Genomic DNA, 13,280 nt, shown 5'->3' with positions numbered 1-13,280 from the left:
AATGGCATCGGCATCTCCGTTGAAGCGATCGTTGACAGGCCGCAATGTACAGCTGACACTAGCGTTACTGAAACCAGACATTTGTGCGAAACCCGATTTACCACCGAGGATCTACGAAGCCATAAAGTCCAACAATCTCGACATTGTGACGAAACGGAATGTTCTTTGGACTCTCGAGGAAGCGGGGCAATTCTATGCAGAACACAAGGGTAAATTCTTTTACGAGCGACTTTGTGGGTACATGACAAGGTATAAGAGAAAAGGCTATTTTTTGCGAAAACGGGGCTTTTCTTACCAGTTGAGTGTTGCTGCAGTGGACCTTTCCAGGCACTTGTGCTGTCATCCCCCGACGCCATTAAAGGTTGGAGAGCTTTGATCGGCCCGACTCACCCTGTCCGGTATGCAGTTATCGCTAAATATCTAATCGTTTGTTGCTGTTGCTAAGCTTACGAATTTAGTGCTCGGATACATAAACCAGAAACATTGCGAGCATTGTATGGGCTTACAGATACTCGCAACTCATTCCACGGTTCAGGTAAAAAAGTGTTCATGCTCAGGAAGCAACCCTGTCGCTCAACCGTAAAAAAAAAACCAGATTCAGACGAGAATGCACGGCAAGAGATCAAGTTCTTCTTTCCGGAATTCGATGTTGATGCATACTTGAAGTCGCAGAACTAAGCATCCTGTGCTGGCACAAACCACCCTGTACAGTGTAAACTATGTATTATAAAAACGTATAGAAGCTCTAGTTTTAGAACAAAGACAATAAAACAGTATAGATCAAACAAAAAGAAAACAAATAGGGCTGCTCATTTAGCTGCCTACAGAGTAGAATCCATACTTGCTCCAGTCAACGGGCTTTTCGGTCAGTTCACGAGGTACAGGTGTTCCTTGCGACATCGGCAGGCCAGCTGCTGCTGCTGCTGCGGGGGACTCATGACCAGTAGTGCCGGTAGGATGTGTTCTGAGCAAACTGTACAACCGTGCAGCCTCGGCGTATTCTTGATTATCGCTGACTTGTCTCTTTACATATCCTTGTTGCTGCTGCTGCTGCTGCTGTGACGACACATTTTGCGCGATCAGCTTGGCAGATTGATTCGACGAGGGAATGGATGATACGTTAGCCAGGAACAAGGCGTCGGCGTGAGGGAACTCGTTGGCAGCGCCGTAGTAAATTTCGCATCCCTTGAAACCGACTTTGCGGAAAAGCTTGTAGTAATCGTCGAAGCGAGGATGCAGAGCATCTTTGAGTGTCCTGACGCTCTTGTCGGTGGGATGCAGAACACGCCATGGATCGCGGCAGGTGTGTGCACGGCAAGTCTGCAGCACGGCAAGTACAGCATCGAGTCGGTCAATAAGGCGCTGGTCCGTTTTGTTGTAGATATCATTGATTTCGTACTCATCCTCCTTCAGATCATACAGTTCGTGGTCGCCCGTGCACCACACAGCGTACATGTCTGTGAGAAAATTTCAAGGAAAAATGTTAATACATACGTCTCTAAATACACAGATACGTCATATAAACTCACAGTTGTATTCTGGAGAAATGATTCGCAGAGTCTTGTATGTATTGTGTGCGCTTTGCAAAAATTCGTTTGTCGGGAAGGAGCCCCTACAAACAAAATTGGGTTAGTAAATCATCAAAACTACTTCCTCAGTAAACGGAAAACATACTCGGTGGAGGCGCCATCTCCCCAAAACTCGACTGCAAAACTCTCCTTGGAAACCGGTCTGGGGCTGCCAGCGAGGTCTTTAGTCAATGGAATCACACCACCGTCTACCCAGCTAGGTACGAGGTCTTCTCGCTTGGCCAAGGCTAAAAGCGTCGGTGCGATATCGTGATGTGCGCTGACGATGTCGCTAACTTTGTTCTTGGGAATACCGGGGCCGCGAACAATGAACGGTACACTGTACATATATATATTTAGTTTTTCGACGGAGATCTTGTCACACGTCCTTTTCAAGCATACTTGATGTCTTCTTCAATGTTGGCACATTTTCCAGGATAAGCGCGATGGTGACCGAGATGGTATCCATTATCAGCGCTGTAAAGAACATATGTATTGTCAAGCTTTCCCTGCTTCTCAAGCTCTTCGAACAAGGATCCGATCATTTCGTCGACAGCTTGCAGCGCACGTAATCTGTTCCGGTGGTTTTCGTCCAGCTTTTCAACTAGCGTATCGTTCAGTCGCTCAAGGTGCTTCCAGTAGCTGGCCGTCTTGTGCTGCTTGGCTGGGTTAAAGTTCGGTGTGCGAGGTACTATGGATGGATCGAAATATACAGTTAGAAAAGAAACATCCCAGACAGAATATGACTCGGAAACCACCTTTGACATCCTTGAATAAGTGCTTGTGTCTCGCGGCCGGCACAGCTGGTTCTGTAAATATCGTACCGTTGACGAATTCAAACTGGCCATGCGGCGCCATAGGGGACACTGGAGGTAAAAAGGTTAGCTCTTTGATACCAAAAATGTTTAGTGTATATATCCATACATACCCCAAAGGAAGAAGGGCTTGGTCTGGTTGCGCTGGTCCTGCAACGCTTTCAATACCTTGGTGTGGATAACATCGGTCTGGTACACGCCATCGTGGTACACGGGATATTCGCCGTTGATGGAGAAGACTGCCGTGTCGTAGACGTATGTGTATGGATCAACAAGTTGCTCTGTAAACATGGATGCATACATATCAAGTCCTGTTCCTGGTTCACATGATAGATTATGCGCCTTACCTTGATGATCAAATCCTTTAGGTGCATTGTTGTAGTTTGTAGTCGTGTATCCATTCATGAGCTTTCCGTAATAATATGTCTTGTAGCCGGCATTTTGCATCCAAATGGGCAGATAATCATCTCCTAAGCCCAATCTTGAAAACTTATCGTAGCCTCCATAAGGAGCCGATACATCAGTAATACTATGTACATGGATAAAATTTGCTAAGGGATATATGTGAATCGATGCGTTCTTCTGCTTGTCATCTTACTTTGTATTGTGAGAGTATTGGCCGCGTAGCAAGCTGACTCTGCTGGGGCAGCAGAGGGCAACAGTTGCATAATGGTTTTTGTAGGTCGTACCTTCCTTGACCAAGTATTTTTGAAGATTGGGCATGTAATCGAGCGAGTGAAGTCGGGCGTCTTGGTCATCCGTGAAGATAAACAGAATGTTGGGTGCTTCGCCTTGTTGATGTTTAGCAGCAGCAGCAGCGCACGCTAAAAGCGCTGCGCTGCAGATTTTGGATAACAACATTGTTCCTGGATCAATGAGTTGCCTCGCTGCACTAACAAACGTGAGGTCAATTTGCGTCCTCTGGCGCAATCTCTCCCTTTTTATATCTGTGCATTCTGCTGATAAAAGACTTCTATCAAGACGCTCTACAGTAGCGTCCTAATGTCGCCATCCTTGCAAAGATTCAGACCTTGATGTCGCAATCTTTGCAACGTTACACGAATTATCATCTGCCAGCTTGACGGAGCAACGAAACGGGGTGCCTGATTCTCTCGCACCCTTTCTCACACGTCAACTGCATTGGGACTGGGATTATGCAGCTCCTTGCATTCCATGCGTGCGATTTACATCATCTACGTTTCGCATGGTGGATGTTTGCCAAATTTTAACATCCTTCTATGTTGTATTATAACGCTTTTTCAGCCAGCATTGGCTGTTCCTCCGCGCCATAATATCGCACCACCAATGATCAGGATTGTCTGATTGAACTTTAGTGTTTCCCGAAAAGTTGGGACCATATTCACATTAAGTTCCTGGCCGGCAGCACGGAGATGTCTGGCATAAACGCGGTCATTGGATAAACTCGCACAAGTCATAACAGGAAATACCTATTAGCGTATATATATATAAAGACAACAAAAACTATAATAAACATTATTGAATGGGACTGAATCAGTCTATTGCTATCTTGGTCTCGAGGATCTTCCACATGTACCAACTCGCGACGCTGCGGAAAGGCTAGGGTAGGTAACAGTTAAATTTCTCTCGAGTTAAAAAGATCATCTTACAATAATACTCACGCGCCACGGTTCAGCTAACTTCTCCATCTCGGAAGGCGTCGGCAGTTTGGTCTTGAGACCAAAATGCAATGCAACACCTTTGCGCACACCTATGTTTGTTTAACTAAGCATCAAATTTTTGTGCCATTCTTATTGATTCCATACCTAGATCGCTTAAAGGCAGAACGTCCGGATGGCCGAGGTTGAGCATCAGAAACATATCCACGGTCCACTGCGATAAAAATAAGTATGGAAGATATGCCTATACTACAAGCCCTACTTACCTGACCTATTCCGCGCACGGAACATAGGAGTTTAGTCATTTCCTCAACAGACATGGTAGCCAGTTTCTCAGCATCGATCGTTTTGTCCACAAACTTTTGAGCCAGATCGCGAATATACTCTGCTTTTCGCTGCGACAGACCTGCTGCTCGCAACTCTTCAATAGATTTCTCGAGTACCATCTCCGGTGTAGGGAACCATGTAAACTCTGAGGTTACAACGTCAGGGACAGGAATGGGCGAATCGAAAAGTTTGACGAATCGAGTACGAATTGACGTTGCAGCTGCTCCGCTGACTTGCTGAGATATGATAGACGAGGCAAGAGAACTAGTAGCAGATATGTCAGCAATAACAATGCAGTCAGTCTGTGCAGCTGGATAATTACCGGAATGGATTTGTCTTGTCAGCATTCTGAACCCGCTTCTCGAAATCTGCTACGCTTGTCGAAGACATGAGCGCTGCTAGCTTGGGATCTGCCTGTTTCAGGTGCGCCACTGCCTTTTCCATATCAAACGTAGTAATTGCAGTAACCGAGGAAGTCAATGTAATCTTGTTTCCATTCTCAAGCTCTGTCTCCTCTGTCACTTGCTCAGAGACAGATGCTTCTGCTTGCTTGCCTTTGTTTGCCTACAGAGCCCTGTGTAAATATGCTGCTGCGTCGCAATGGAGCACTGCTTTTGCTTTTGTACCTTGGTGACAGATATATTCTTGGTCACAGTCTTCTGTAAAATATTTCGTTAACTGGTTTGCTACTTCTTCGTGATTAGTCCACTAGGTACCTTTGCGACAGACGATCGTGCCTTGCTTGCACTGGCACTGTTGTTGCCTAGTAGTCAGCTGCTGCACAAAACTGGCTGCGCAGTCTTCTTGACACTAACCTCTTCTTTCCTTGACTGAATTTGACCGTCTTGAGTTTATACGAGATGCGAGGCAACGCTGAAAGCCGTTCACTTTTTCGAATTGGAGACATTGGGACGAGATCTATCGAGATCAATAAAAGAAAAGAGAGAGAGAGGAGGGGGGGGGAGAATTATGCTGCGGAAAAAGATTAAGCAAGCCAGACAAAAGTTTGTGTAACCAGGCGGACGGATGGCATTCCGCCACCCAAGGGTGCCAAGGCCCCGCCGATCTATCCACTTTCTGCAGCAGCCGTCTTTTTGCAATGCCACGCTATGCTTCTACAAATGGGACAAGATCTTCGGCAAACTACATTGCCGAGCTACAGAAACGCGCCACCGTTGATCGAACAGAAGCAAACAAATATGCTGTCCGGAGGTGGCTGCAATCCGCTAGTAGACTTTACGGGCAGGTGAGGCACGGAAGCACCATTTGCCGCGAGACAGGGAATAATGCTTACTCTTACTAGGGCGACTGGGCAATGAGTAACGACGAGCTAGATATGGCCTATGTTTATTACTTTAGAGGCTGCAGGTACGCAACGATCGGGAGGGCTTGGCGAATGGACGTGGACTCGAACCGTATCACGGAATAGTATTATACTCGAGCTTTTACCTGGCCACGCACATTACAATGAAGTACGCCGAGATCCACTATATATTAATCTGAAAAATGTAAATAATGAACCACTATCCACATACGCAATGCGAGGTTATCTAACTTAATAACGATAGCGTGCCAACGACGAGATCCTTGGTGCCTTGGAGACTATTGGCGGAACATTAGAGAAACGTTACGGAGGAGAAGCAGCCGCATCTGATGAACTCGACGAAGTCATGCAGAAATACCCACCTGTTTCGGGCGTGAGCCCGGAACCACCTGTGCATGAAAGTAACAAATACAGCGCTCTGGAAAATCTATCTTTGGATGATTTACCGCCTGTTCCTATGCACGCACCGCAAGCAAGAAGACCATCACAACCAGTAACACCTCCATCCTCACATCGCTCTAACGTACCGTTACCGCCACCTCCGCGTCCTCCAGTAACTTCAAACATGCCACCGCCCTCTACACCGCCTGTGAAAGACAACGAGCAAAAATCGCGCATTACATTTCCTGTACCCCAGACACTTCCTACACCGTCTTCGTTGCAACAGAACAATTCTCCAAAACCTCTCGTCGTGCTGCCTCCACGGACAAACAATGCGTTTCCGTCTACGCCATCCATTGATCCAGCCACGCTTATGCGATGGATCACAAAGAAGGAAAATCAACCGAGTATTTTGCTGCTAGACGTACGACCCAGAGCAATGCATGATTACGGCTGTATACGGCACAGGTGGATTTGCCAAATTGAACCTTTGGTGCTGCGCAGGGAGTATGTTTGATCCATTAATCTCTGTTTAAGGTATTGTTTCTCATAAAATTTTCAGTGTTACATCTATGAAAATCCAAGAATCACTGGTGATGAACCCAGAAGTGGAACAATTTCTTTTCGCTGAGCGCGACAAGTTCGATCTCGTTGTGTATTACGATCAAGACTCGCAAAAGGTCGAGAATGCCAATGAACCTCTCAAGAACTTGCATGCCGCTATTTATGAACTGGAATTTCGCAAATATTTGCCAAGGATGCCGATGCTTTTGGCTGGAGGTTTTGATGCTTGGGAGAGTGTTGCCAAGGAGAAAGGCATTTATCGCGCGAAACAAAATGCAGGGCCAATTTCTGGCAAAAAGGATGAGAGTGGAAAAAAGACAAAAGAAGGACATCGCCCTCCACTCGTCTGGCTCAAAGATCTTGTTGGAAAAGGTCCTGGAGCAGCACGAAACGATTACGAGCCAGTCACCGTCCATCATACGGTGTATGATTATGTAAGTTAGCTAGCATGGTCGTGGAAAGAGTGTATATATATGTCTCACACGTGTACGTTTCATGTCTAGTTCAATCACAAGAGGGATGACGGCGCTCTGCAGTCAATGAGTCGGACAAGTCAGACACCACCTCTGCAAGGAATATTTAATCATACTTTAAGTCCTCCGTTGGATACCAGTTACCCGACCGCCAATCTCAGCATGCCTTCACCGCAGAAACTTACTGGCAGTGTGGAATCAACGGCAGCTGAGAGCGACGCCTCTTCTACGTTCAAATACCCAGATATTAAACCGAATACATCTTCAACAAGTACACGTCCTCCTGCAGCAAGCGGTTCTGCTATCCAGAGGCGCAATACCTTTATTGATAACCCATTCCATGGCTTCACCGGGACGCAAAGCCAGCTTTACGACAAGCCGCCGATCCCTGCCAAACCGACGAGACTATTACCTCCACCACCACCGCCCCCGGCCGTACCGCCTCACGGTGTCGTTGCTCCACAACGACCGGCCTCTGCTGGTCCTGTCGAAACAGCAGCACCGCCTCTACCTTTCAAGCCATCCAGCTTGACAGTTTCACACCAGTCTGTCGTGGATAGCCGTTATACCCCGGTGTCAGATAGCTCTGTGTCGCAGATGGGCGGCTTCACAATCGGCACGATGGGTCTCAAAAATCTTGGAAACACCTGTTTTATGAGCTCTATTATCCAGTGTCTGAGTGGCACTATTCCTCTAGCACGCTATCTAATTTGTAAGTTAAATCTATGACTTGAGATTGGGATTACGTCTTAACATAAATGCGTATAGCTGGTACATTCAAACATGATATCAACAAGACCAATCCGCTAGGCACTGGCGGTGTGCTTGCAGAAAGCTTCGCTGCGCTGTTGCGAGCCATGTGGACGGAAAGCTGCAGTTTCCTGTCTCCAGCAACGTTCCGGGAGGCACTGGTTCGATTTGCTCCACAATTCTCGGGAAGTGAGCAGCAAGACTCGCAGGAATTTCTAATGTTTTTGATGGATGGTTTGCACGAGGACGTGAACCGTGTAGTGAAAAGACCGCCGCCGGATCCAGAAGATCCAGAGGAGGAAGAACGGTTTGAGAAACTGCCAGACTGGCACGCAAGCGCTATCGCCTGGGAGAAATATCTGGCACGTAATGCCAGTATCATTGTCAGCTTGTTCCAGGGCCAATACCGCAGTCGATTAACGTGCTTGACATGCGGCAAGGTATGAGACATGCGTAATCAAGATATGTAGATCACGATGCTCACAGGGACGAGATATAGACATCCACTACCTACAATGTTTTCATGTCACTCTCTTTACCCATTCCAGCCAAGGGAAATACACCACCGAGTGTAACACTATACCAATGCTTTGACCGGTTCTTCAAGGAGGAAGTTTTAGAGAACGATGATGCCTGGTATGCCCAATTTTTAATCAGCGGAGAAAAACATACACTAACAAGATGTGTAAAGGAACTGCCCACGCTGCAAAGTGCCCCGACGGTCAAAAAAGCAATTGACATTATCTCGATTACCCGATGTTCTACTTATTCATTTAAAGCGATTTTCGTACGATGGTCCGTTCCACAATAAGCTGGAAACTTTGGTCAACTATCCTGTCAGGTTAGTACAGTACCGCGGCTCACGATTCGCTAATGTTGTTAACCGGAAATTTAAAGAGGGCTTGATTTGGCAGCGTATCTTCCAAACTCAATGTTTCCACCGAATAGCACTGATCGCCCGGTGCTCAAGTACGATCTCTACGGCGTTTCTGTAAGTACCACCCCATCTCGCCAGCAGCCTCTGCCCATTTTGACTAAGTACTCTTTTTATCACATTAGAACCATTATGGTTCACTGACTGGTGGTCACTGTAAGTCACTTTAAAGTCGATTAATGATAGAATTTTACTCAAATTCGTCCGATAGACACTGCATGTGTTCACAATGGATACCGTGGAGAATGGCACTATTTTGACGACACCCGAGTGTCTGTGTGCGATGAAAGCAAAGTAGTGGTAAGTATCACGTTACAAAGGAAAACAGTGCTTGTATTGAATAATCGTTTTCTACAGAGTCGAGCTGGATATAATCTTTTCTACGTTCGACAAACAGTAAAATAAACGTGTGGTTTATAGTATTGTTTTCAGTGGATTGCTAAAACGTCGTTGTACATGACAATGAAAAGATAAGAAAAAAACAACAAAAATAGAGAGATTGCTAAGTGCTCAAACTTGAGCGTGATCTGGTGCCGCGCTTCGGTGTCGGCTCGGGTTTAGATGATGCCTGATTTTGCCACGAAAGGAGTTGAGTAAGGACTATGGATGCATCGCGTCCCATTGATTGAGGGAAAACTTACCTGTTCTCGTTTTCGCATAGATTCAAAAATATGATTTAGGCGTTTTGTAATTTCGTTTTTGAGCTTATTCTCTCGAACTCCTTTCGGGTTCAACCATGACAGCAATGCGTGTATCTAGATGATAAAGTAAGAATCGATGCTGCGCGATTTTTTTTCAAGTGTGAATAAGAGTGTCTTACGTCTTCTGGGTCAGAGTATGCTCTCCACCAGCTTCTATCGTTCTTATTCCCTCGGTCGTCCGCGGGCCGCTGTAACCGCTCATCCAGCCACTGTATCTGCTCTTCATCAAAACCGTGGTGTTTCATGAGATCCAAGATGAACCATCGACCGCCTCCGCGTCCCCACGCCTGTTCTGGCAAGTCTGGCGCACGATCTCGCTCCCGTAATATTTGGATATCGATCTCGCTGGGACTTTGGATATATAATCGACCTGTGCCGTAGGTGTCAGCAGTGCCAATGTTATCAAGGTATATGTAGCGATTGTAGAATCGGTCTCGACCCAACGGCTTGACACGCAGGGTCATGTATTTCTTCATGTCTCTCTCCAATTGTTCCTCCTAAACCAAGACTCATAAGCATGATAGCTAGGCCGGAGAACTTACGCTGCACAAACCTTTTTACGCAACGCCTTTTCCTCCTCTTCGAGTTTTCTACGCTCCTCTGCTTTCTGTCTCAGTTCTTGATTGCGTGCCTTTGCAGCTTCTCTTTGCTTTTGATACAGTTTTCTTTGCAGAGCTTCTGCTTCCTTGCGCTTCTGCTGCTTTAATCTGAGCTTCTCTTGCCGAGATCTGTGCCGTCTATCATGAGCCTTTAAACCTCGTACAGATCTAGACATGCTTCGACGTTACTCAATGTACACGATGTTACCCTTGTTCCCGTTATACTTACGAATCACTATCCTCCGAGTTTGAAGATGCCTCTTCAACTTCAGATTCTTCTGAATTATCTTCATCGCCACTTCCAGATCCATCCTCTTCGTCTTCTGAGCCCTCTTTTTCTTCCTTTTCTTCACGATCCTTGCGTTCCAACTCGGCGCGCCGAGCAGCTCTAGATAGATAGCATTTAATCTCATCTAGGACATAGCACTGGGTTGGCAAGAGAATTACTCACAGACTCTTTCCTTCCTTGTTCAAGTCAACTCTTTGCCGCCTGAATTCAGTAAGCTGTTCCTGACATTCTTCCATGTAATCCCTGCAACAGTCCAGTTAGCCACAAATTAAATCGGACGGTAATTATAAAAATAATATCAGGACGTACTTGATCAGCATTGACTCATTAACTGCTTGAACAAGGAAGTTCAGAATGTCGAGTTTCTGTTTCATGCTGAGGGTCGGGTACCGGCGCTCACGCTCAGCAACCGTAGATCCGTCACGAGGAACGAGGTGAGAGAGGATATCGTCAATTTCAGGCACAAGTTCTGGGGTAGCGATATCGTTGAGGCAGCCTATAAGCACAGTCTCCCAGCCTTTCCGATCTGATGATCTGATTTCCTTGTTATCCCAGCCTTTCGTTAATCGCAGCTGCTCGGGACTACGCCATCCACGTTCGTGTTTCTTTTCTAGTTTTGGGCGCTCTTGTTCCTTTTCTTCATCCGTTTCTTCCTCCTCCTCTTCTTCCTCTAGTGCATCCACATATTCCTCCATAGCTGATCCACTTGCGATTTCACTGACTGTGTCGTCTTTTCGTTCTCGAATAATAACGTTCAACAAACAGGCGTTGCTCTCGACCAAAATCGTAGATTTTCCTTGCTGAGGAATTTGGCACAGCGCGCGTTCAAATTCGTCGATGCTGAACGCTAACAGTCCAAGCGGCTCAGAAAATACTGACAAGAAACTCCACACAGAAATAAAGTCTTCAAAGAGCTCGCTGGGTATGTTTTCGTTCTTTTGTGGTACCGGTCGGGGTGTGCGTCCACCACTCGGGTAAGGGATGGCATACGGGCCGGTGTAAATATCTGGTGACATGTCAATCAATGCCCAGTTCATGTTGGGATCTTTTCGATAGATTGGAAGATCCAAATCTTCCATGGGATATTTGACAGCTGCTTGTCTGCGTCGTTCTTCACGTTGACGTTCTTTCTCTTCTTTGAGTTTTGCGCGGTTGATAAGTGTCTCCTCTCTCCGAGCCCTCTTTTCAGCATCCTTGTCGTCCGCGAATCTGCCGGGAGCTTTGCGCTTTCGTACTAACTTTGCATACGCCAAATCCTGCGCTTCTTGCAAATGTGCTGGTAGCGTCGTATCTATGCCATACTGCCGTGCAACGTTTGGCTTTTTTCTGAGTTGTCAGTGACCGACAGCATGAAAACATATATGATCCGTGTCCTTCTTCACCTTTATGATCCACGGTGCAGCCACGTAGCTATCTCTGTATGCACATTCCCGAATCAATCTTTGGATGGTATGTCTGCAGAACGTACGCTTGTCTCTCCTATGAAGTGGCAAGTTAAATTCCTTGCCTATACCTCGAAAACAGTTTGATGATCGAACCTTATTTCTGAAAATTCCACGATCCGGACACAGTGCTCAATTGGCATTTCGTACTCGTTAATCAACTGGACTTTGTATCGAAATCCTTGATACGCAAGACTATCCGCGGTCACGTCGTTGCTGATGGCAGCAGAGTTTTCCATCTTTGGCACGTTGGAGTCTTGCTGATTTGGTTGTGATCCAAATGTTGCCGGCGCTGGGTGGAGAAAAGCGTCCGGAAACCGAAGTCGTCCGTTGGGCTGCCGCGGAACATCCTCCGTTTCAGACTCTGTTTCGCCATCTTCTGACGTCGTACTCATATCCGAGGGCTTAAAATCGACTAATCTATTGATGCGACTGTTTCCGTTTGCGTGCCTGTACATGCCATTGTCGTGCCCTGGTATAATCTCGAGGATTTTCGCCAGATATCTAATGAATATAATCCAATTCGCATCAACAGTAACATTAAACTTTAAACAGCATCTTAAACCCACGTCGCATCGCCCAGGGTGCAATGGACTACTTCGCCGGGTGCATAGTTAAACTTGAAATATCCATAAATATCCTCCACCAAGGGCTCCAAGCGGACCGTTTCTGCAAGGTAAAAGAATAAGCAAAAGACCCATCCAATGCAACAATTGAATACGTACGAAACAGAATACGATGTAAAATACGTCTCCTCAATGTTTCGCAAAATCGGAACTCGGCTCGGTTGCGTTCATCGCGACCTTCACTTTCCAACGCTTGCTCGTACGTCAAATTACCGCGTCCTGTTGCCTCGCATGTCCAGATCGGTTGGTGGTACAGCATCAATCTATTGATATACTCCCTATTTAACAGCAGCAGTGATAGTTAAGGACAGATATTGAAGCATTTGTGTAGAAAATATATAGCATTGCAGCATGCCCTGGGTCGTTCGAAACTGTGGAAGTACACGAGGTCGACAAATGCCAGGTGCAACATTCAGAGCAACGTGTCTGAAGCCAGAAACGATGCATGCAGACGCTGATGTCCACACACGCATTGCAAAGTCACAGTGGACATTGGACAACGTAGAAAAAAAGGATACTCATACGTGGTGAATATTTCATTCGTGAACCGTAAGTACCACACTTCTTTCCGTTTCCGTCTCGGGTCGTAAGGAGGAGGAGCCGTCAAAGGTATTCGTCTGTTGTTCAGTAAAGGCATGGCCGACGAGGGGAATGTAGACAGAATACGGGAAAGAAAACGACCTGAAAAAAACAGCGAAGCACCGGCGTCGTCGGAAGCCGTTGTTTCTGCCTCTCTCTGCTGTTGTTGCTGGTGCTCGGAGTCGCCGCTTCAGGCATCTGTGAAACATGAATGGCTGACCGTCATTGGAAAATTGATCATCCTATTTCGTTGCCTACTTAATTTGATCTC

The 13,280-nt window shown here is 46.4% G+C and overlaps 5 protein-coding genes across 5 annotated transcripts; 2 read left to right on the top strand and 3 right to left on the bottom strand.

The window, feature by feature from the left end:
- Nucleotide 1: 1 nt before the first annotated feature.
- On the top strand, nucleotides 2-678 carry VTP01DRAFT_2647 (uncharacterized protein; the record flags this gene model as incomplete). Its single annotated transcript, XM_069381131.1, has 4 exons — nucleotides 2-249; nucleotides 315-398; nucleotides 459-535; nucleotides 596-678. 4 exons carry the CDS (start codon nucleotides 2-4, stop codon nucleotides 676-678), a joined length of 492 nt encoding a protein of 163 aa, XP_069237423.1.
- Nucleotides 679-813: 135 nt separating this feature from the next.
- VTP01DRAFT_2646 (uncharacterized protein) lies at nucleotides 814-3,244 on the bottom strand (the record flags this gene model as incomplete). Its single annotated transcript, XM_069381130.1, has 8 exons — nucleotides 814-1,457; nucleotides 1,530-1,612; nucleotides 1,675-1,908; nucleotides 1,971-2,259; nucleotides 2,393-2,434; nucleotides 2,497-2,664; nucleotides 2,731-2,912; nucleotides 2,982-3,244. The coding sequence occupies 8 exons, from the start codon at nucleotides 3,242-3,244 to the stop codon at nucleotides 814-816; spliced, it is 1,905 nt and encodes a 634-aa protein (XP_069237422.1).
- Nucleotides 3,245-3,895: 651 nt separating this feature from the next.
- VTP01DRAFT_2645 (uncharacterized protein) lies at nucleotides 3,896-5,254 on the bottom strand (the record flags this gene model as incomplete). Its single annotated transcript, XM_069381129.1, has 8 exons — nucleotides 3,896-3,961; nucleotides 4,024-4,112; nucleotides 4,168-4,234; nucleotides 4,287-4,611; nucleotides 4,670-4,911; nucleotides 4,974-5,006; nucleotides 5,064-5,100; nucleotides 5,163-5,254. 8 exons carry the CDS (start codon nucleotides 5,252-5,254, stop codon nucleotides 3,896-3,898), a joined length of 951 nt encoding a protein of 316 aa, XP_069237421.1.
- Nucleotides 5,255-5,446: 192 nt separating this feature from the next.
- Nucleotides 5,447-9,178, top strand: VTP01DRAFT_2644 (uncharacterized protein; the record flags this gene model as incomplete). The annotated part of the gene is made up of 13 exons (XM_069381128.1): nucleotides 5,447-5,593; nucleotides 5,651-5,715; nucleotides 5,777-5,855; nucleotides 5,916-6,559; nucleotides 6,615-7,050; nucleotides 7,120-7,801; nucleotides 7,858-8,279; nucleotides 8,339-8,475; nucleotides 8,531-8,680; nucleotides 8,737-8,830; nucleotides 8,899-8,929; nucleotides 8,985-9,073; nucleotides 9,131-9,178. 13 exons carry the CDS (start codon nucleotides 5,447-5,449, stop codon nucleotides 9,176-9,178), a joined length of 3,024 nt encoding a protein of 1,007 aa, XP_069237420.1.
- Nucleotides 9,179-9,275: 97 nt separating this feature from the next.
- VTP01DRAFT_2643 (uncharacterized protein) lies at nucleotides 9,276-13,067 on the bottom strand (the record flags this gene model as incomplete). The annotated part of the gene is made up of 12 exons (XM_069381127.1): nucleotides 9,276-9,341; nucleotides 9,415-9,528; nucleotides 9,594-9,971; nucleotides 10,028-10,241; nucleotides 10,303-10,461; nucleotides 10,525-10,605; nucleotides 10,672-11,681; nucleotides 11,745-11,841; nucleotides 11,901-12,308; nucleotides 12,374-12,473; nucleotides 12,530-12,708; nucleotides 12,949-13,067. 12 exons carry the CDS (start codon nucleotides 13,065-13,067, stop codon nucleotides 9,276-9,278), a joined length of 2,925 nt encoding a protein of 974 aa, XP_069237419.1.
- Between the last annotated feature and the right edge of the window lie 213 nt (nucleotides 13,068-13,280).

This window comes from Rhizomucor pusillus (genome assembly GCF_041956525.1).
Source record: "Rhizomucor pusillus strain CBS 183.67 unplaced genomic scaffold VTP01scaffold_13, whole genome shotgun sequence".
NCBI classification, from domain to species: Eukaryota; Fungi; Mucoromycota; class Mucoromycetes; order Mucorales; family Lichtheimiaceae; genus Rhizomucor; species Rhizomucor pusillus.
The sequence above is the reverse complement of the archived record's forward strand: the minus strand, read 5'-3'. Positions and strand labels throughout refer to the sequence as shown.